This window comes from Debaryomyces hansenii, assembly GCF_000006445.2.
Source record: "Debaryomyces hansenii CBS767 chromosome E complete sequence".
NCBI classification, from domain to species: domain Eukaryota; kingdom Fungi; phylum Ascomycota; class Pichiomycetes; order Serinales; family Debaryomycetaceae; genus Debaryomyces; species Debaryomyces hansenii.
The window spans coordinates 1,032,515-1,053,336 of NC_006047.2; the positions used below are offsets into that span (position 1 = coordinate 1,032,515).

Genomic DNA, 20,822 nt, shown 5'->3' on the forward strand with positions numbered 1-20,822 from the left:
TTATACATTAAAATAGTCTACAATTTGTAATCACGAAGTGTAGATTGATTATGGAAATTCAGTATCATATTTCAGTCAATTAATTAGTTCCATACGAGCAATACTGAACTCATCTCGATTTCATTAAAATGAATAATGATTAAAAATGGAGTTAGATATAGCATATTCAGAATATCACGGGCATATTATTCTACAAGATATAATGGGCAATACTTCTCTAGAAGTCCTTTGAATTATGAAACTTTATCTAAGAGATTGAACCTGTTTTACAAGTTGTATCCTCCAAAGAAATATAAAGAATCAATACCGGGAGGCTTATTCATTAATTACATTAAAGCCAACAGAAGCTTACAGGGGCAGAATACTAGGGTGAATTCAAAAATTGGATTCAACACAAATCAACGAAACAAAAGCACGAATTTTCTTGACATTTTGACATTTTCTAATAATGATATGGAAACAAAGATACAAGAAGTTTTTAATAATTATAGCAATGAGACATACATTAACGACGAGATAGTGAAATCCTACCTTCTAATAGAACCAAGAACAAGGAATATCCATCATTTGATAAAGACTGTTCGAGAAAACTTTCAGCGTAATTTAAAGAAGGAACGAGTAAATAAGTCAGTGGTTCAAACTGCACTTAATGTACTATTGACAGAAAAGGACTACTACAACTGCTTTAAATTAATTGATTTGACTTATTGCTCTGAAGAGTATTTAAAATTTTGCAAAAGGGTCAACTATACATCACTAGGATCTATATTACTATCAAGTTTGGCAGTTACTATACTAGAAGGCTTTCTACTTCCTTCATTTCCTTTATTTTACCTAGTATTCTTGAATCTAGGAGTACCGTTGTGTATAATCTGGTATATTATGAAGGTCAATTTGGTAGCACATTTAGGTAGGGTTAGTTGGAGGCCATATAACAATTTCATCTATATTAACAGCCACCAGAATGAAATTCTTGCAATAAACAAAATCATCACCCATTTTGAAGAGCATAATGAAATTAATATCAAAAACTTTCATCACAGTAAAGTACGGCAAATCTCAAACTTGAATATTTTTCATCAAAATGATTATATCATTGAATTACCTAACACTAATAGTCTTTTACCAATCGATGATACAAATATTTCCAATGAAGACTCTGAAATATTAAAGCTACAGGGATTTATCAGACAAGAAATACGTAAACGTAAAATGGTTCTTAATGATATTCAGGAGGAATTGATGTTTTTAGAATTTTGGTATACACATGGTGAAAATTTTGAATGGGTTGAACCCGATCAGGATCCAGCGGAGATCATAAGATTGAAAATAACCAATAATTATCCCAAAGTCTAACTGCTATCAATACAATTCTTATAATGTCGTTCACATTGGTGATGTCGTATTTTGTGATACTTTAATATAATAGATCTATATAAATATTTAATCAGTGTATAATAATAAGACTAATGGCTTCTTTAATATCAATACAAGCACCGCTAGACTTAGATATTATATCTGATATTAAATTCTCGCCTATTCAAAATCAGCTTTTAGTATCATCATGGGACGGTAGGGTTTTGCTTTACGATTGTTCAGACATTGGCCATATCTCAATGCTTACAGAATTCCATTCTAATGTACCGATGTTGAGTATAGCTTATGGATTGGGCAATTCTACATATGTTGGAGGGCTAGATGGGACTATTAGGCAGATTGACTACGAAAATTTAAAAATAGGTAATGAAAATATTGGTGAAAAGACTGAAACCGATCTGAGTATAAACAACTTGAAAACTATTGAAAACCAACCGCATATACTAGCAGCGAGTGACTTTAATGGCAAGTTGCAGTTTATTGACACACGGAAGAGAACACCAATTTTATCAAGGAAATTGTCAAATAAAATATTTTGTATGGATACAACCAGTGAATATTTAACAGTTGGAATGTCTGGGAGGAGCATTGAAATATATGATCATAGAAATTGGAATCAACCTTACCAGGTGCGTGAAAGTGGATTAAAATATCAAATAAAAGATCTAAAAAACTTTCCTACAGGAGAAGGATTTGCCATTTCCAGCATTGATGGAAGGGTGGCTATTGAGTATTTCGATCCCACAGAAGAAATCCAATCTAAAAAATTTGCATTCAAATGCCATAGATTTAGTGATAAACAATCACAAACCGATTTGGTTTATCCTATAAATTCTATAGCATTTAACAAAGGAAATAATACACTTTTCACAGCTGGATCTGATGGATATCTTTGTATGTGGAACTGGCAAAAAAGAAAAAGAATAAAACAATTTCCTAGATTCGAGGACGATCATGGTAACACCCAAAGTATCGTTAAAACAGATATTAGTTTTGACAACAAATTAATAGGCATTGCTACTAGTGATGACAGTTATAAAAATATAAAATCGTTATCTCTGAGCCCTAATTGCAAAAAACCAAGCAAAATCTATATAAAGTCTTTAAATTGATTCTTCTTCATAGTTTACATGAAAAATGTAAATAGTAAGAAATATGTAGTTCTAATAAATTTGGAGATGCGAAAAAATAAAAAAAATATATTTCACGATCTGCATTTATTGAAAGAATACCACGATGCTTTCGTTTGACGATATAACTAATAAGTTCTTAGAATGGCTTTCCGAGGAAAATGTGACTATTTCATCAAAATTAGTGGTGAAAGACCTAAGGAAAGACAACCAGGGAAGGGGTATGGTTGCAAATGAAGATATTGAAGAAGATGAAGAGCTCTTCTCTATCCCTAGAGAGACGATAATCAACATTGATAATTGCAGTTTAACAAAAACAAACTCGAAAGCACGGGATGGATTATTGAGTTTGAATCAGTGGGAAGCACTAATTATTGTATTGTTATATGAATTAAAGGTTAATGGTAAGAGTAAATGGAGTGCTTATTTCAATACTTTGCCCATAAAAGACACCCAGAATTACAAATTTAACCAACTTATGTTTTGGTCTCACGAACAGTTAGCCGATCTCTCACCGTCATTGATAATAGATAGAATTGGTAAGGATGAAGCTGAAGCCATGTACAATAAATTGTTCCCAAAAGTTGTGGAAGACTTAAATATTCCAGAATTATTTAAAGTTACTCTCGAGGAATACCACAAGGTGGCATCATTGATAATGTCATATTCCTTTGATGTAGAGAGACCTGAATTTAATCAAGTTGAAGATGATGAAGCGGAAGATGATGAAGAGGAGGATGACGAGGGTGACGGAACAATATTAAATGGCAACTATTATAAATCAATGGTTCCACTAGCGGATATTTTGAATGCCGACACCAAGCTTCACAATGCTAGTTTAGTATACACACCTGGAGTATTAGTTATGAAGAGTGTAAAACCAATTAAAAAAGGCGAGCAGATTTATAATACCTATTCTGATCATCCAAATAGTGAAATTTTAAGAAGGTATGGATATGTTGAAACAAATGGTTCGGAATTGGATTTCGGCGAAATACCATTGAAAACTATAAAAGACTACTTTATCAATAGATTGGGATTAACATCGTCACTTGTACAAGATACATTTGTCATATTGGATAAAATTGCGGAAGATGATGAGGAAGAGAATTTCGCCAAAATTGTACTCGATTCTTATGACTGTTTTAATGATTCCCAAGTTATTTTAGAATTGATATTTATTATTCAAATCTTGTCAATAGTTGCGCTACTTTATAGATCAGATTCTCTAGATTTTCTGAATTCCGAATCAAAATCTGAATTAATTTCTAGGGTTTCCAAAAAGTGTTATCAATTGATAGAATCGAAAAAATTAACTAAATCATTCTTGGAGAATTACGAGGGCATTATGAGGTCAAGAATTCAAGAATATTTGGTCAAAATAGACTGTAATTCTGAGACTGGCATTGTGAAAACTAGGGCCGAAATGGCGAAGGTAGTATTGAAATCAGAATGTAAATCTTTAAAAAATTGCTTAGATTTTGAGAAAGTTTTCAGCGACGAGGAAAGCTCATATAAATTTATAGATGATGGGAAGTTGATACGAAACATCACAAAGAAAAGGATAAATGGGACTGATATTACTGATAATAACCGCAAGATAAAAAAAAACAAGTTAAAATAGTACTCTAAATCAATATGTATATTTTATTTTTAGACTATTAATATAAATTAGAAGTATATTAATGTAAATGAAATGAACGAAAAGTACACCAAAAAATAATTATTACGAAATAAACGTCCAGACAAAATATAAAACAATCAGATTTCTTATTTATGTGCATCATCGTGATTGTTATGTGATATTTTTGTTATTTTGAAGTGTTGAGGTTGATGGAGATGAAAAACTCGAAAATTGATCGGAATTTTTTGTGGAATCTCGATCTTCTTCAGGAGAATAACCGTAAGGCTTAACTGTTAATGGTCTAGGTCTGGAGACCTGGAAGCTGTTCTCATCTGGCTTTTTGCTACCGAAAGGTTTAAAAGAAAATAAGCTTTTTATCTTATTGATCAAATGATCCCAATAATGATGTTCTGAAGTATCATTATGTCTTCTCAATAAATTATCATCAACCTTTTGTTTAATATCTTTCTTGGAATCAGAATGCGGCTGGTGAGTGTTTAGAAAATTCCAGTTATTTCTAGATGCCCATAAGGCCTTGATTTCAGGGTCAATTGAATCATCAAAAAAATATTTCTTATATATTAAATCACCCTCACGAAATGTGTAATCATTCTTTCGTTTTCTTAAGTTTGAATATTGTTGTTGTTGTTGAAAAGACAAAATAGATTGGGTTGTTGAATGAAGTATAGAATCCTGTATGCTTTCTAAGTCATCTCCAAGAATGAAGTCGCTATGATCTCTAATCTTTGCTCGAGAACCATTGTGAATTTGATCATGTATATTTTTTAATTGCTTTTCACTTCTTGTTCTATAATATGGATCTTCTTCTTCCATATCATTTTCAGTTTCTTCAGTTTTATTTTTTCGAGTTTGTTTAATATAACCACATTTATTAGGAATATTACATTCAGACTCATGAAGCAATAATGGAATTGAGTTAACAACAGGATGATATTCGAATTGAGTATTAAATTCTTCAATGCTGTTATACTGCTTGTAGTTGCCAACACATTTTTCATATTGTACTTTATCTCGTCTTTTCCTAAGTATAGAAAGTACGGTAATAATAAGACAGTAAAGTAAGTGAATGGTGAAGACAATAGCCACAAATACATGGACTGACAACTGAACAAAGGAAACATATGTTCTAGTAGATTCACTAAGGTTCAAATGTCTAATATAAGGTATACATAAGCAAGTTACCAAAAGTTTGGCAACAGGTAGGATCCACCTTGACGTAGTCCAAGTCATCTTAACGAAGTATGGCTTCAATACGAATAATAAAGCTAAACCAATAAATTCAATGACTATCAATAGTGAAACTTGTACGGACCCATAAGACTGTAAACATCCGATAATCAACAGTTTAATAAAAAGCATCAGTAGATCAATGATGACAAAGTAAACCTTGTCAGGGTGGTATTTGCAATAACAAAAGCCCCACATTAAAATCGATTTCATTGATGTATATAAGTGAGAGACCTTTTTATTAATACAAATTCTCCAATTATTAACAGTTATTAGATAGTTAAACACGAAGAAAAGGGCCAATCCCACCCACAATGCTACTAAAATTGAACCAACAATCATACTTCCAATAGGCATCTTGATGTAGTTTCCAGAACTTTTCACAACCCCTGTGGAATTAGGTGCAAAGCTTTGAGTAGTAAAATTTAAACTGTTTCCAGTTAAACTATTTGAATCTGATCCCATTTCATCAGAGGGATTTATAATAAGATTCGGTGAAAATATTTTATCATATGGAACTGAAGCACTGAATATATTACTCCGGAGGTTAGATTCATTAGCGAAATATTTATATTTTCCACCTACGGTACCAGCATTATAAAGCATGAATGAAGTTAAAACTAAAAAGGGAAAACCAAACATAGTGAAAAAATTCTTCAATACTTGACCTAATATATGATAAAGATTTTTCTTCATTGTGAACTCATAGTCTAAGTCATTTGAGCTTGAAACCAGGCATTTTTCATGGTTTCTGGTACCACAATTTTTCCGTTTTCGATTATAGAACCAACTAAATGATATTCTTAGTATCAAAAAGAGTTGATGTGCCACAATCATTATAAGTGTCCAAATAACTAATGCAAGTATGAAGTTTGGCCAACAATCGTAGAACGAGAGATCATTACTATACGTTGCTAAGTTTTTTAAACCATCTAGATTTAAAGTAACATAGATATTATCCAGTTCTGTATGCCGAGACATTCCGTTTCGAAAAAACCCAAACCCCATTAATGCACACCAACGGATTTGACCGACTAAAGGTTGATAGAAACCTGGATACTGCAAATCTAGCCCTCCAATGAATAGTGCAAATTGTAGGTAAGTGATAATTTCTTCAACCGTTGCATCTAACTGTTTCAATAAATTTTCATTACATATTGTGGACGCCACAAACAAAAATGGATTTGACGACTCTTGATGGGATGAATAAATCACCGTGAAAAAATTTATCAATCCTGTGACGACTAACAAGACTGGGACACCTATAGAAAGGGTAGCTTTTACGTCATTTGAATGCTCTGGGGTAACATATGCTCTATTGCAACCAATTAACTCAGATGAATCATCATTCGCAAACACATAGAAATTAACGGTGTAGCTACCTAGTTTAAGATAATGGTCACTAATATCAACTTCGTAATACATCACAATCGAGTCATTTGCATATAGCGGGCATTGTACTAGACTTCCCGTTGAATTGTCAAAAAAGCTTTCAATTGTTTTATTCGACGTCGCTAAAGAATAAGTTTCATCATTTCCTGAATGAGAAGCATCTTTATTTAAGTATTTGCTTGCTATGGCCCCTGAATAAGTAGCAAGATTGTTTTCTATCTCCTCTATCTTTCTTGGACTTGAAATGTAGTCTTCTGTATGTTTCACTGCTAACATATCGCAAAACCTTACATCTTCATTAATGAAAGTTTTACCCATGAATTTTATATCAACATGAAATGTGGTGTATTTATTTGTTGTAGTATTGACATCATTAATTATGACACCCTCATTAGACATTGAAGATGAATCATATACTTTAGAATTGATGAAAAATTTCAAGATTTCTGCTTCTTCATCCAAGGCCACATCTATAACAAATGGTGCAAGCTTAAAATTATACTTACTCACCCCAGCGCACTGGTATGTGGATACAAGAGCGCCCTGCGCATATGCTATCATAAGTCCTAATAGAATAAATATACGTGCAATAGCTGCCACCATCGTAGTAAGACCTTCTCTTTCTATACTCGTGATACTATATTACTTGAAAACACTGATTGTATGAACTTTTCATATGATATCTTGATCAAGTCTAGACATATAGTAGTGAAAAACGATAATGCAGTATTAAACAAAGCAACTTAAATATTCGATTTCCGATAACGAGACTGAATATCTCTATGTTCAGATATCTCTAAGTTAAAAGATAGAATTAGTGGTTTAGTTCAGTCTGACGTGGACCGCAGCCGCTAAAATGTACAATTTTTTTCTCCCGAGAAAAATGATATACTGTGGTAATCAAAGGAATGGCTTTAATTTATCAAGGACTAGTATTACAGTAACGTGTATTTATACTGTTTCCTATTAGCTGGTCACTTTAGACCTTGGATAGAATGTAATTCTTAGAGCCTCCTTATTTAAATATATCGGGGCGGATAGGTGATAACACTTTCCACTTAAGTAAAGTATGCGGATTTAGCTCAGTTGGGAGAGCGTCAGACTGAAGTCAACTTCAGTCCAGTTAATCTGAAGGTCCTGTGTTCGATCCACAGAATTCGCATTTTTTTTATTTGTTCATTTAACCCCAAACGATGAACGATATTGAATTATAGACTCTAGCTTGTACAATAAGCCAAGTACTTTCTAGAAAAGATTCATGAAAGAAGAAACTCTCTTTATATGAGTCCAAGACTAGTAGGTATCGTTATTGTGACAAAGTTCTACAAAGATCGTTCTGATACTATTCTAATACCTAAGCTCTACAACACAGTATAGAAACTATGATACTATGTTTATTAAATTAACAAGAAATACCCGGGTTTTACTATATACACATGCAGTTTTATCAAATTTATTTTTGATATCTTATATCTAATCATTGACCTTCCCTCTCAATTTAGGGTACAATCTAGCCGAATGGTAATTAATAGATGATATTGTTTCCTTTTTAGGTTTGAAAGTTTCCATACAATTTTTTAAGTCATGTTCAAATGGTGAACACTGTAAGGAACCCTCTCCATTAGCTGCCCAGCAATTTAATAAAGACGACATAAGAACGAAGCATTCATTGGTAGATTTTGAAACCGTAGGTCTTCTGATTTTTAACCTGGGTAAAGGAGGTAATTTCTTATTGGTTTGCAATTTTTTATACGCCATTCTACTTAGAAATGTTCCATGCGTTAAATTTATCTAGTTAAAATTTAAGAAGAGCCTATATAGTAGCTAATTAAATCAATCAAAACTTGAGTAAACTCTGAAAAATTATCATAATTTTGGTAAACGCACACATGTATCGATATATGATTCCAAATTCATCTTGTTCACAATAAAACTATGCTTATGGTTATTATAATTCTTAGATCTTGGAGAGACCGAATTATATAAAGAATAGTCCTTCCAATAAATTCTCTTGAAGGGACTGTTTGGGGAGACTTCATGAATAAATGCCTCAATATGACTGTATGGCTGGCGCTGATTTATGTTAGAAATGCAAGAGGGGATCAATTTATTCTTAATTGTAGACTTGATTGTAGATTTCAAATGCTTCATGAAGTTTTTCATGTCTTTTGAATCATGATACTTCATCCTGATTAAAGTATCAATCTGATCTTCTAAATTGATGAGAAATAATTTGAATAAATGATTGGATAAATTCTTCATTTGTCTTCTTGAATTCAATAATGCAGAGTAATTTGGAAAAACATTAAATAGCTTTACATTGTAGTTGATAACCAATAAAGATGATGTATTCAGGTGATTTGGTTTTATTACTTCACATAATTTAAACTGATTTGTCTTAATCTCCTGGTTTCCAAATAATAAAATTTTGGACCCACTTTTGGTAATATGTGATTTAATTTGGCCTTGTAAAAAGCTGCGTAATTGGAATATTTCATTTTCAAAGTCATCATATAGATCTTGTGAAATATTGGGTAATATATTATATTGGTTTACATTTTCGTAATGAATTGTAAACTTAGGAACTTCATTTTCGTAAATAATGTCTAAGAATTTGTTAAAGTTGTCATCATACTCATTCCGAATTGGCCTCTTGTTTAAATATCTTGGATCAATATTAACAGAATCCTTCTCTTCTTCCAAAAAATTCAAGTCCCGCTTATGAATAGGTATCTTCTTTCTATGCATTTGCAAGTCTTCCACGAATTCTTTTGGATAGCAAACATCCGTTAGTCTGTTTTTACCTGTACGTAAGGGTAATCCACTAATGCTTCTATCAAATCCAATAACATTGTAAGGTTGGTTAAATAAATTCTCTTTATAATAGAACGCCGAAGGCGCTAAAGAAAGATTTGTTATTTCTTCCCTTCTCAATGACTTGAATTTTGAATTTATTCCGTTGAATTCTTGGATCAAATTATTAATTAAATCATCATAATTTCTTAGGTATTTCTTGTAATATTTTAATTGAACAGATTTGTCTTCGTCCAATCTCCGAAGATCTTTATAAATCTTTTCTAAGTTAATACCCGATAAGTCAAATAAATCAACCTCATCAGGCAAGCTCCTAATGATCTTCTTCCTATCTAAGTAATGCTCCGAAGGAAAAGAGAATTGTTTTCCTTGGTCTAAATTTCTTTGAATTTCTAAATCATCTACTGACATATATGCAACTGTCTCATATGCTTCTTGAACTTGCGAATTAGCGGGAACTGTATGTCTCTTTTTTTTCAACGCCCGTATGGTAGATGAAAAGCATCGTTTTTGATTCCTTATCATCATATGCTACTGGATCACTTGCTTAAATGAACGAAATATAAATACCCAAACGAATTAAGAATGATAAAATAAGTGTGTACTTTATATTTGTTATACTGAACAGTCTATAATGCACGTTCTTATTATTGCCCGCTTATCAAGTCTTAACTAGTATGAGGCAAGTGGGTTTACTTTCGTCACACTGGAAATGTCGATCATTATCGACGACATTTAACTCTACAACTTTACGACATAATTAGATATAATACCATAGCCATTTATTAAAACCGAACCCAAAAAAATATAATTAAGAAGTAAATAAAGAATCTAACAAGTTAGATAACTGAAGAAATAAATATCTGTCTAATAATGAGTGGTTGAATTCAATTCTTGAAGCATTCTATTCAATTTGCGTTCTTCGCTTAATGCAGTAAATTCAATCATAGGATCAACCTTGTTCTCGTATAGTATATGACTATGAGATGGAGAATGCAATTTGGAAGTAGGAGAAGATTCCATTGACGAATCAACAGAAGATGCAGTAGAAATCGAAGATGTGGAGCTTTGTCTATAGTGAAGACTCAAGGTCGAGCTGTTAGACGAAGATCTCGACATACGAGGTGTTTGCTGGTGTTGCTGTTGTAATTGTCTTTGTTGTTGTTGTTGTTGTTGTTTCTGTAAGAATTTTCTCATCTTGGCGGATTTGATCAAGTCTTCCTTGATAGGATTCAAAAATCTTCCTAAATGGGCAATCATGTCTTCATTGGAAACTTTCAAATCCCAGTTGAGCAAAAATAACAATTGTCTTTCCATTAAATTGATATCCTTAACGTTGAAAAGACCGTCGGTATAATTAGCCCAATGTATGTTCTTTGGGGAAGAATCGTTATGAAATTTTGAAGACAAAATCAAACACGAAAGTAAAATTCTGTGCCTGGTGCATGGTAAACCGTGAGCGTTTTTTGGTAACTTGGTTTTCAATTTGTTTAAGTATACTAAAGTAGCCATTAAGGTTCCGGTGTAGACATTGGTATATCTAACCAATTTTGTGATAAATGTCATCAATGATGGTAATGCTTTGTCCTTTGAGCTCGAGTTTGATGGAGATTGTAATTTGGAGTCTTCACAAGGTAACACTTGTAATGTAGTGACCACTAACTTGTGAATCATGTCTTGAGAGACTGGTGAGTTGAGGAAAATATTCAATGCCTTTAAATCAATTGAACTCATTTTGTAAGTTTGTAAAGCTAAGCTAATGTGATAGTAGTATTCCCCCAAATACCTTAATGCAAAATACAGGGTATGCTTTATATTTATATCTAAGCTCCATTAAATTTATTCAACCTTCATAAACACCAACGTAAACCTTAAAGTACATATCGCGTATGACATACTGGCGGTGTGAAAGGGATATTATGCATTGATAATACTGTTTTAAAACAATATACCAAATATAGAATAATATTTAACTTTTTGTGTGCCATAAAACGATTGAGAAGGTTCTTTCCGCAGCAAAATCGCGTATGAAACTAGATTCGTGTCTCAAGTATAACGCGCCTATCGTGTTTACTACTAACAACGAAACACTCACAAACTCCTTTTGGCTCATCAATACGGGGTGTTCTGGGTCACGAAGCGTGAATTTCTGTAGTATCTACGTTTCGTGTTTTAAAATATCTCAAAGTACATTAATTCTACTATTATTGTCTCCAGCCACTTTTCTTAATCAGGACTAATTGAACTCCTGTTCGACCTGATTAAAATGTATATTCATTATAAGATTTATTGTTCATGATGCATCAAAAACGGTTGTAATATAATTGACCAAGAGAGTTTAGTCCGTTATGTTGTAGTTTTATTAATTTTTTGTTTCCATATTTCCTTAGCGCCTCAATGAACTAGAACTAAATTTAAGACTATGTAATATGAATGAGTAGTATATTAGTAATCTAGCGATTATAATGGGGCTGTAGTAATACTATAATCATACCTCTTTTTGTTAAAAAAATCAAAATCATTCAGATTTTACCTGTGAGCCCTATGTTAGCTTAATGTACAAAATTTTGATTTGTATTTTGATGTCAATTATTCTTTATATTATATATAATTGTTATTGTTGACCTCGATATATTCACGAGCATGAGTTAGGATTTGGAAAGACATTACGGCTGTATTTGGTTTTAGCTGAGCCGAACTCATTGTGTGTAATCCCACTGCCTGATATCATCTACCATACTCGTATACATATCTTAAGTAGGTAAATTGATACTACTCGACAGAGATACCTACTTGCATCATACGTTATGTCATAAGATACAACCGTATAAGAATTGTAGCTCAATCAAGTGAACAATCATTGTGAACAAGCAATTGAAGTAGATATTCTTATCATTTCAAAGAAACATAGAACTACCAATTCAAAATAGTTTCGTAAGTTCTACAGAATCAGAATCTTTCCCCAACCACCAGAAGCAAAATTGTAAACCATAGAACGTGCTCAAAATAAAGAGGTCATCGCTATTGCAGGATACAACAGAGAACCAACTCGACGTAAATTGGACTGATTATCATCCTCATCATTGTAGTACAATTTCTACGAACTTTTCTATAAAGATGTACCAGATTTGCGAATTTAATCGAGACGAGAGAACATAAGTATACTTAATGTCTACTTGTGTTCTCTCCAAGTATAAATACTCCTTACATCCCTCGTCAGTATAAAAGCACATTAAGCATTTATCATCTCACCTCCGCATGATGTACTTAAGTACTTGGGCTCTACATCTCTGCTAAATACAATCTCACTTCAATATCATCATGGCCTTCATATTCTTCATACTGCCATCGCCATCTTGATAGTGGTAGTACTACCCTACCATTTAATCACGACCTATTCTAACTAACGTGAATTATGTCTGACTTTATATGGGATGGGTGTCATTATAGTTACCCATAACACCTATCAATATTAATAATCAAATACGGCTGATTTCATGATTAATGTAAATTGCTATTATGTTGTTAGTATCAATGGGATTCATTTAATATTCATAAATTAATTGATTAGATAAATGTCAGAAATTTGGGTATACTGGGTCTATCATGCTTTTGAGTACTCAGACTGGTGCACAGCGTTTTGTCGTCATTTAGTTTATCTTATTAACAATCATACATTGTAGTTACATACATTATTAGTGAGTAAAGAACAAAAAGTAAAAAACATGGACTAAAAAATTTTCGGTCGCCATTTTATACTGTCAACCAAATATATTTTCGCCCGGGTAACCCCGATTTGGTATACCAAGAGTATTTAGGGTTGCAACAGTATACAACTAATAGAGACTCAATTAAATTCGGTACTTAATAATTGCCGTCAAATATTTGATCTAAATGTATATCCCTTAATAAATCAAAAGAATTTTCATTGAAATCGTAACTGTCGAACGGAGTTCTTGGGTTGGTATTTCCCGGTGTTTGCAGGTGCAATTCCAGGCCTTGGTTACCTAATTCGTCATTGGTTCCAGGGTTAGAATTAGCCTCGTTCTTCATTGATACCATCTGCATCCAGAGTCTATCAATTTCATTGTTGTTTATAAATTCCAATTCTTCGAAATTCAAGGAATTTAGCGATTCAACGGACATGCCAGGAGCCAAAGGAATAGACGGTTTAATTTGCACGTTGTCAATTGACTCTTCCTCGTTATTATTCATGCCCTGAACCTGAATATCATTTTTAAGTTGCTTATTTTGCAGTTCATTCTGCTGCTCGTCAGTGTTGGTATCTCTTTTCGACATTCTACTTTTGTGAAGTCTTCTCAATGACGCTTCGCACATTCTTGATAGTTCATCTACCTGACCAACACTAAACTCGGTGATATACAAATCACATTCCTTCGCTACGAATTCATCGAAGCCAGAAAATTCTAATAAGAAACGATATGCCTTTGTTACTTTCCATGCGTAATAGTATCTTTTACTTAAATTGGTCATAGCAGTCATGAACGTATCTATCAATTTTTGAATATATTTCACTAGCTTGCTAAGCTTCAAATGTTTTTCTTGGTAACCATAATCATTATTCATTTTTAAATCATGATCGACGCATGTCGACATTTTATTAAGTTGCAATTTTAATCTAATACATATTGCAAAATTAACTTGCGAGGATTTGTGAATAATCTGTTCCAAACTTGGATTCATTATTAGATCAGCACCTTCTCCAAAGTTAACATTATTATCCTCCACTAACTGAAAAATTCCCTCGACGAATTCATCAAGCATAACTGTATATATTTTTTTCAAATAAAAGAATGACAAATTCGATTGCTTTCTTTTCTCATAATGTAGAAAAAAATGGTAAAAGACAATCATATTGAAGCTCGTTAGGTTGATATAATTCTTGCATTTCATAATCTTAATAAACGGGTATCGAAATTTGTCATCTTTAAATGGTATAAAAAATTGATTTAAAGTACCATAGTGCAGATGTGTGAACTTTTCAAAATCACTCATTAGCCTTGTTAATTTTTCCATTTTAATTGAGTCTTTAACGGATAATGTGAGATCTAAGATTGTCTTCAATTTTTCATAAAATTTACTAAAATAAGCAAATGTACTCACAACATTCTTTTCTAACTCGATATCTAGAATGTTTTCATTTCCAGGTTTATAATACGGTAGCTTAGTATCTACATATTTGTCATCAATACACAAGGGGTTTCCATAAGAATATGCTTGGTTAAAATCACCCAATGCTAAAAAGAGCCAAATCTTTCGGCCAATGTTATTGACTTTTTCATCATTACATGCTTCCGGAAAATTATCTGGCTCTCTATTTAGGCCCATAGAGTATGCCATTTGAATCAACATTCCCGAATATATTTGTGAGTCACCGCCATCAGCGCCATCCCCATCCTCAGGTGAAAACATGTGGTATAACCTCATTATTAATGCACATTGTAGTACCACCAAGTTCGTCTTACGCAACAATTCAAACTGATCTAGACATAATTGTGCCATATGTATAACATCAATATTTATCGGGTTTGACAAGAGATACTTAAGTTCCTGTGCTTTAGATGATGGATCATTAGTCTTTAGATTGTTCTCATTAACTCCATTTCTATTAGAAAATAATGACAAATATGTAAATCGAATAATAATTAGCAATATTCCAATATTTGCTAAATCTAGTCTTTTTTCAATATTTAATTCACTAATTTTAGAATCATTGTGGTCTTCTGGTCCTAATATTCGTGACATTTCTGATTTAAAATAACTTTCATCAATAAATGGCAAGAATGGATAAACTAAAAGGAAAAATTTGTTGATAAGAATCCAAATTACTCTCTGCTTGGGTAAAACAACTTTAATTTTATCAATTAACTTCAATTCTTGATCTATTTGACCTTCAAATACCGTTAACCCTAAAGAAATTGCGTTTTTATTCATATTTATTTTTCGTTGTTTTTCATCTTTAAACCGTTTCTCTTTATCTCCCTGGTTCTCCTCATCATCTAGAATGTTATTATAAAGTCTTATATCATTATATCCATCCCTATCCATTGTTTTCTCGCGAAATTCTTTTTCTAGTTCTGCTTCTTGGCTATTCCGAGATTCTACGTCTGATTGATTGATTTTACCCGTATGGTCTTTTTCTACGCAACCTTTTTCTTCATTTACTTTTTCTAGCTTCCAGTTAAGGGCCTTTTGTGCCCCAAAGTCAAGTACCTTTCTCTCTTTGGCATATTTCCATAATAAACGTAATGCAATATCCTTACTCACGATAGATATCCATGCAAAAGGACCAAAATTCATTCTTCTAGATGATGATTTAATTATGACTGGTGTATATCCTTCATAAAAATTAATTGTCTCTTCTGATGATCCGAAAGGATTGATACCCACGTATTTTGTATTACTTTCTGAGTAATCATGGAGAGGACTTGTGTTCAGCGATTGTTCAGATCTTAAATTACTTTCTGCAGAAATAGATCTAGGCGTAGATGATGTAGAAGGATGCCATGTTAACGGAGGCAATTGTATTGGATTATTGTGAGTTCGTGATACAGAATTATTGTTATTAATTGTAGCATTTAATAAATATGGATCAGTCGTTGGAGGAGTGAAGTTAGGGCTTTGTTGTGATAGACTAGACACTGTTATAGATGCTTCAATCTGTCGGATTTTATCCTTTAGCATCTCTAATTCAGAATGTACTGTAGTATCAGTATCTTGAGCCTCCTGGCTTTTCATGATTTCGTTATTCACATCGAACTTACTCTTCTTAAGTCCATTAGAACTTTGAACAGTAAAAGGAGGCAATTCTCCCATATGTTGATTCTCGCTATTTACAAATGCATTATATTCACACAATCCAGGAACATTATATTTAACACATGATGAACATGGTTGTCCTCTATCACATTTCACTTTCCTTCTCTTGCAATAATTGCAAGACAATGTAATTCTATTTCTCTTCTTCGAATGTTCCGGCGGCATTACATATAATGTTACACCAGAAGCCTATTTCAATTATTTGCTTCAAACAATATTATATCAAGTACAGTATAAGATACTAAAGCAGACTATTGGAATGTACTACAAAGCCAGGATTAATATCCATTCGTTACAATAAACAAATAAATTTGATTTTTATCACCTCCGAAAAGCGATACGCACAAAATATCTAAAAAAAAGTATTTTGAAATACTTTTTATATCGAAAAATCTTTTTATAAATTTATTTATACTTAAACAAATACTGAATTTTATTTTATAAATATCCTTAATTTTTTTATTTATATAAGTATATTTTAATAATCAAAATTATGACTATAAATTTAATGTAATATATAAATACCTAGGCTTCAGGTTAATTATATAAAAATTATTTAATGATTATAATTCAGCGAGCCAAATCTACGTTTACCACTGGGCTTGATCTGTATCTGCATAAATTTCAAATAGTTTCAAGAGATCTTCATTTTGCATATTAGGGTTATCAAAACCAGGAATTGCATTCATCGCACCCATTGTTGAGCTGTCAGCGTCAACTGGAGATGATTGAACTGTAGACGAGGGGTTTTGACTACTTTGGGTAAAGTCACTATACTCAGAATCAACGCTCTTCATCTGATTCAAGTAATTCATAGGAGTTGGATAAGTTCTAACAGAATCAGGACTTAAGGTTTCCTTGCGTTTATGAATTTTCTCCTGTTCATCTTTCGCAATTTTAAATTCTTCGCATAACTTGACCAAATGTTGTAACTCTGCAGTTGAAAGGAATTCTATCATATTAGTGCCATCATGATAAAATTGAGCGTGATTCATAGACCTTTCGAAGATTACATCAGGATCTTCCATACATTGTTTCAACACAAAATATGTCATGACATAAAGCCTGTAAGAATTAATGTAATTTTTGCTTAGTTTTCTGAAATTGCCAACATATAGCTCAGCTTCAAGAAGAACCATTTTGAACAATGTACCAGTCACTTCCAACTTTAAGCTAGTATTTATATTGCATCCATCTTTCTCAGTTTCAAGTCTAGTTGCCAAAACCTTCTTATGATGCATTAATCTTATAAAAAACGACGTTAAAAATGCGTGAGTTTTTACCATATACTTCTCATTATTGGCAGTCAAAATATAATCAAAGTTACGTCCAAACACATCCACAGAATTGTCAACAACATAAGACATAATATAGTTCAATTGAACAACACTTTTAATGTAAATCTTAAATAATTCAAACCCTGCACTCATTGATGAATCATTTGATTTTGTATGTTCATTTTCATAAAAAATGGCAATTTTATAGTACATGCAAGATAAGTTGGTTCTTAATTGCACAAAAGCAATATACATAATAACCTTCAAGAAAGCTTCTTCGTGCCCTGCGCTAGAAATGCTATTGTCCATCGGTGATTGTAAGTTGACGGAAGGCTTAGCTGGTTGACAGATACAGTCCTTAAAGAAATCCTTCCCAAAAAAGTTGAAGAATAGCCTTTCCAATTTATTTGTTTCTGCCAAAATATCAACAACTTTAGGTTTGATTTGCACATTTGATATCAAGTTGCAAAGGCTTCTGTATGATTCACATATGAGTCTAATATTAAACAACGTTTCCTCTACTTTTCCAGTCTTGCTATCAAAGTTAGGATATTGAACATCACTCATATCTAAATTTTGAACATTCAACACGGTTCCTGAATGTATCGCATTCATGGCATCATAAGACACTAGATGATGCCATAGAGCCCTCCATGACTTAGTTAACAGAGCATTCTTACTGATATTCTCATGGGCGACATATTTAGTAGGATCTCTGTTCAAGCCAATTGCAAAAGCGTGTTTCATTATGGTTCCAAAAAGAATTTGGGAGTCAGTCCCACCTAAACCAAGACAATCATCTGGAGCCACCAGTCTATAAAAATACACGAGAGTCAAGCACTGCATTAACTTGAACGAGCTCTTTTGAGAACTTTGTTCTTCCGGAATGCAGAGATTGACAACATTAATGTATTCTTGAGGGTTAATTTTTTGCATATCAGCGATCATGTTTCTTTCATCTTCATTTAATCCATTATTTGTTTCGTCATTATGAATCGAACTCATATATCCCAATCTAATGACTAGTAAGACGATTCCTAAAATAACCAAATCGTTCTGATTTTTTATTTCAATTTTTTTGTAACGTTCTTCCGCTTTCAAGGTAGGGAACCTTTCAGGCAACACATGATTTATATCAATAATCAAACTGTTTTCGTCCACAATAGGAATAAATGGGTATACGTATTTAAAAAATCTACAAAAAAGCATGAACATATTCTTTTTCTCCGGTAAAATCCCAATTATAGCTTCACCTGTAAGCTCAAAATAATCCTGCTTTATTTTATTACCTTGGTATAGTGATTTCAACCCAGGTAGTACTTGTAGTATCCTAGGTGTCTTTACGTTATCTTCTGAAGTATTCGTATATGCGTCCTTTACTTTAATTTTGGTAACTATGAGACCATCCTCAACTACCACATCCGATTCTTCTGCACCATCTTCACCTTCTTCCTCTTCGCCCTCTTCTATTGTTTGTTCATCCTTATTATTTTCTGCGGCGTCGTCATTAGTATTAGTGTACTTTTTCTCAACCCCATCTAATTTAAAGGGATTCCTGCCTCCAACTTTTTGCGATCTTACATTCTCTTGTAATGAATCGGAATTAGTAGAAACAGTGTCAACTTTGGCTTTAAATCCATCGTTTTTCTTCGAATTCTTAGCACTAGGTGAATTTGCACTAGTGTTTTTCTTTTTTCTCCGCTTCATTGATTTGCTTTCTATAAACTGTGACATACTGCCGGACTTGAATAATGTAATGGCATAGTTTCGGATAAACTTCAAAAACGGATCACTCTTAGTCAACCCAATATAAGATAATGGACCCTGCTGTTGTAACAAAGACCCTTCAACCAGAAAGGAAAAACTTGCATTGGAAAACACATCAATTCTATCATTTGGGTCAACTTGTAATGTTGAATTCGGACCAATAGAAATTGTAACTAAATGTGGAGGGGAAGCACCAGGCTCCAGTTGCTGATCCATACTACTATCCACACTTGGTCTACTTGTCTGAGCACTGCTCGCTGTATTAAAACTGCCACTAGGGAAAGGTAGCGATGATGGACTTCCATTATTTTGATAGAACTGATGAGGTACATTGTAATTTGGTATTGAACGATCAACCAGGTTTTGTCTAGGAAAATATTGCAGCGGCAGTTGTTGGGGTAATTGCGGTTGTGTCTGCTGCTGCTGCTGCTGCTGCTGTGGTGGTTGTGGTGGTGGTTGCATTCCTTGATGAATTGGACTGGTGTGGTTCTGAGTGAAAGGTTGATGTGGTTGATGTGGTTGATGTACAGATTGGTGTACTTGATGTTGACCCGTAGGATTCGGTTGACTTTGAGGTTTTTGTTGATGATTATTATGTTGTTGAGGGTTCATGTGAGGAGCATTTCCCACAGCATACAAACGGTCTGACGCATTTGGTACATTGCCAGAAGCACCATATTGCAGTATAGGTGGAATGAATCCTTCATTATTGACGGGCTTGCCATTGGGTCCATACTGATATGACCCCAGTATACCATTCGTACCCGGGAATGGATGCCCACTTTGAGTAGGCTCACCAGGAGAATTTGCTTTTATAGGCCCCATTCCCCCATAATTCATACTATTAGTATCATTAGGGCTTAATTCAACTTTATCTGATTCGTAGTAGCAAAGATGTGCAATCGACTTCTTTTTACATGATCCACAGATTGGCTTTATTCTATCACACTTTGATTTTCGTTTTCTACAGACTGAGCATGATGCTGGTATTCTCTGCCGCTTTCTATAAGGAAATTCCATACTGTAGTTAAATATTCAATCTTTAGCGTTAGCTCGATGCCTTTCTGATTCTCCTATGACAATTCTATCTGTCCAATTAGCATATATTTCCTGAGAAGTATTAAACAGTTAACTATCCTGTGGGCCAAAAAGTATTAAATGAAATAATAATCACAACCGCTTATGTAATTTATTATGTAAGTATAGTTTTACCATGTAAGACCATGTCCGGCTTTTTCATTTATCCCAGGCCAAACACCTGTGATAATTACTAGAGAACGATAAGCATCTTTCTGCCTTGAGGTGGCCTTTGAGGTCTCTATAAAATATGTGTTTTGTTGAACGAACAGGGTG

At 33.1% G+C, this 20,822-nt stretch overlaps 10 protein-coding genes and 1 non-coding gene across 11 annotated transcripts; 5 read left to right on the forward strand and 6 right to left on the reverse strand. All coding sequences in view use genetic code 12, as the record gives it.

Annotated features, from left to right (window-relative positions):
• Positions 1 to 135: 135 nt before the first annotated feature.
• Positions 136 to 1,356, forward strand: DEHA2E13046g (DEHA2E13046p; the record flags this gene model as incomplete). Its single annotated transcript, XM_459873.1, has 1 exon — positions 136 to 1,356. The coding sequence occupies one exon, from the start codon at positions 136 to 138 to the stop codon at positions 1,354 to 1,356; it is 1,221 nt and encodes a 406-aa protein (XP_459873.2).
• A 113-nt stretch (positions 1,357 to 1,469) lies between these two features.
• On the forward strand, positions 1,470 to 2,489 carry DEHA2E13068g (DEHA2E13068p; the record flags this gene model as incomplete). The annotated part of the gene is made up of 1 exon (XM_459874.1): positions 1,470 to 2,489. One exon carries the CDS (start codon positions 1,470 to 1,472, stop codon positions 2,487 to 2,489), a length of 1,020 nt encoding a protein of 339 aa, XP_459874.2.
• A 124-nt stretch (positions 2,490 to 2,613) lies between these two features.
• On the forward strand, positions 2,614 to 4,131 carry DEHA2E13090g (DEHA2E13090p; the record flags this gene model as incomplete). The annotated part of the gene is made up of 1 exon (XM_459875.1): positions 2,614 to 4,131. One exon carries the CDS (start codon positions 2,614 to 2,616, stop codon positions 4,129 to 4,131), a length of 1,518 nt encoding a protein of 505 aa, XP_459875.2.
• A 171-nt stretch (positions 4,132 to 4,302) lies between these two features.
• DEHA2E13112g (DEHA2E13112p) lies at positions 4,303 to 7,374 on the reverse strand (the record flags this gene model as incomplete). Its single annotated transcript, XM_459876.1, has 1 exon — positions 4,303 to 7,374. The coding sequence occupies one exon, from the start codon at positions 7,372 to 7,374 to the stop codon at positions 4,303 to 4,305; it is 3,072 nt and encodes a 1,023-aa protein (XP_459876.2).
• Positions 7,375 to 7,842: 468 nt separating this feature from the next.
• DEHA2E13134r lies at positions 7,843 to 7,933 on the forward strand. The gene is given in 2 exon segments: positions 7,843 to 7,880; positions 7,897 to 7,933. It is a non-coding gene; the product is annotated as a tRNA-Phe (tRNA).
• Positions 7,934 to 8,244: 311 nt separating this feature from the next.
• Positions 8,245 to 8,529, reverse strand: DEHA2E13156g (mitochondrial 37S ribosomal protein YmS-T; the record flags this gene model as incomplete). Its single annotated transcript, XM_459877.1, has 1 exon — positions 8,245 to 8,529. One exon carries the CDS (start codon positions 8,527 to 8,529, stop codon positions 8,245 to 8,247), a length of 285 nt encoding a protein of 94 aa, XP_459877.1.
• A 108-nt stretch (positions 8,530 to 8,637) lies between these two features.
• Positions 8,638 to 10,113, reverse strand: DEHA2E13178g (DEHA2E13178p; the record flags this gene model as incomplete). Its single annotated transcript, XM_459878.2, has 1 exon — positions 8,638 to 10,113. The coding sequence occupies one exon, from the start codon at positions 10,111 to 10,113 to the stop codon at positions 8,638 to 8,640; it is 1,476 nt and encodes a 491-aa protein (XP_459878.2).
• Positions 10,114 to 10,452: 339 nt separating this feature from the next.
• DEHA2E13200g (DEHA2E13200p) lies at positions 10,453 to 11,319 on the reverse strand (the record flags this gene model as incomplete). The annotated part of the gene is made up of 1 exon (XM_459879.1): positions 10,453 to 11,319. The coding sequence occupies one exon, from the start codon at positions 11,317 to 11,319 to the stop codon at positions 10,453 to 10,455; it is 867 nt and encodes a 288-aa protein (XP_459879.1).
• A 293-nt stretch (positions 11,320 to 11,612) lies between these two features.
• DEHA2E13222g (DEHA2E13222p) lies at positions 11,613 to 11,825 on the forward strand (the record flags this gene model as incomplete). Its single annotated transcript, XM_002770427.1, has 1 exon — positions 11,613 to 11,825. The coding sequence occupies one exon, from the start codon at positions 11,613 to 11,615 to the stop codon at positions 11,823 to 11,825; it is 213 nt and encodes a 70-aa protein (XP_002770473.1).
• Positions 11,826 to 13,449: 1,624 nt separating this feature from the next.
• Positions 13,450 to 16,590, reverse strand: DEHA2E13244g (DEHA2E13244p; the record flags this gene model as incomplete). Its single annotated transcript, XM_002770428.1, has 1 exon — positions 13,450 to 16,590. The coding sequence occupies one exon, from the start codon at positions 16,588 to 16,590 to the stop codon at positions 13,450 to 13,452; it is 3,141 nt and encodes a 1,046-aa protein (XP_002770474.1).
• Positions 16,591 to 17,015: 425 nt separating this feature from the next.
• On the reverse strand, positions 17,016 to 20,489 carry DEHA2E13266g (DEHA2E13266p; the record flags this gene model as incomplete). The annotated part of the gene is made up of 1 exon (XM_459881.1): positions 17,016 to 20,489. The coding sequence occupies one exon, from the start codon at positions 20,487 to 20,489 to the stop codon at positions 17,016 to 17,018; it is 3,474 nt and encodes a 1,157-aa protein (XP_459881.2).
• Between the last annotated feature and the right edge of the window lie 333 nt (positions 20,490 to 20,822).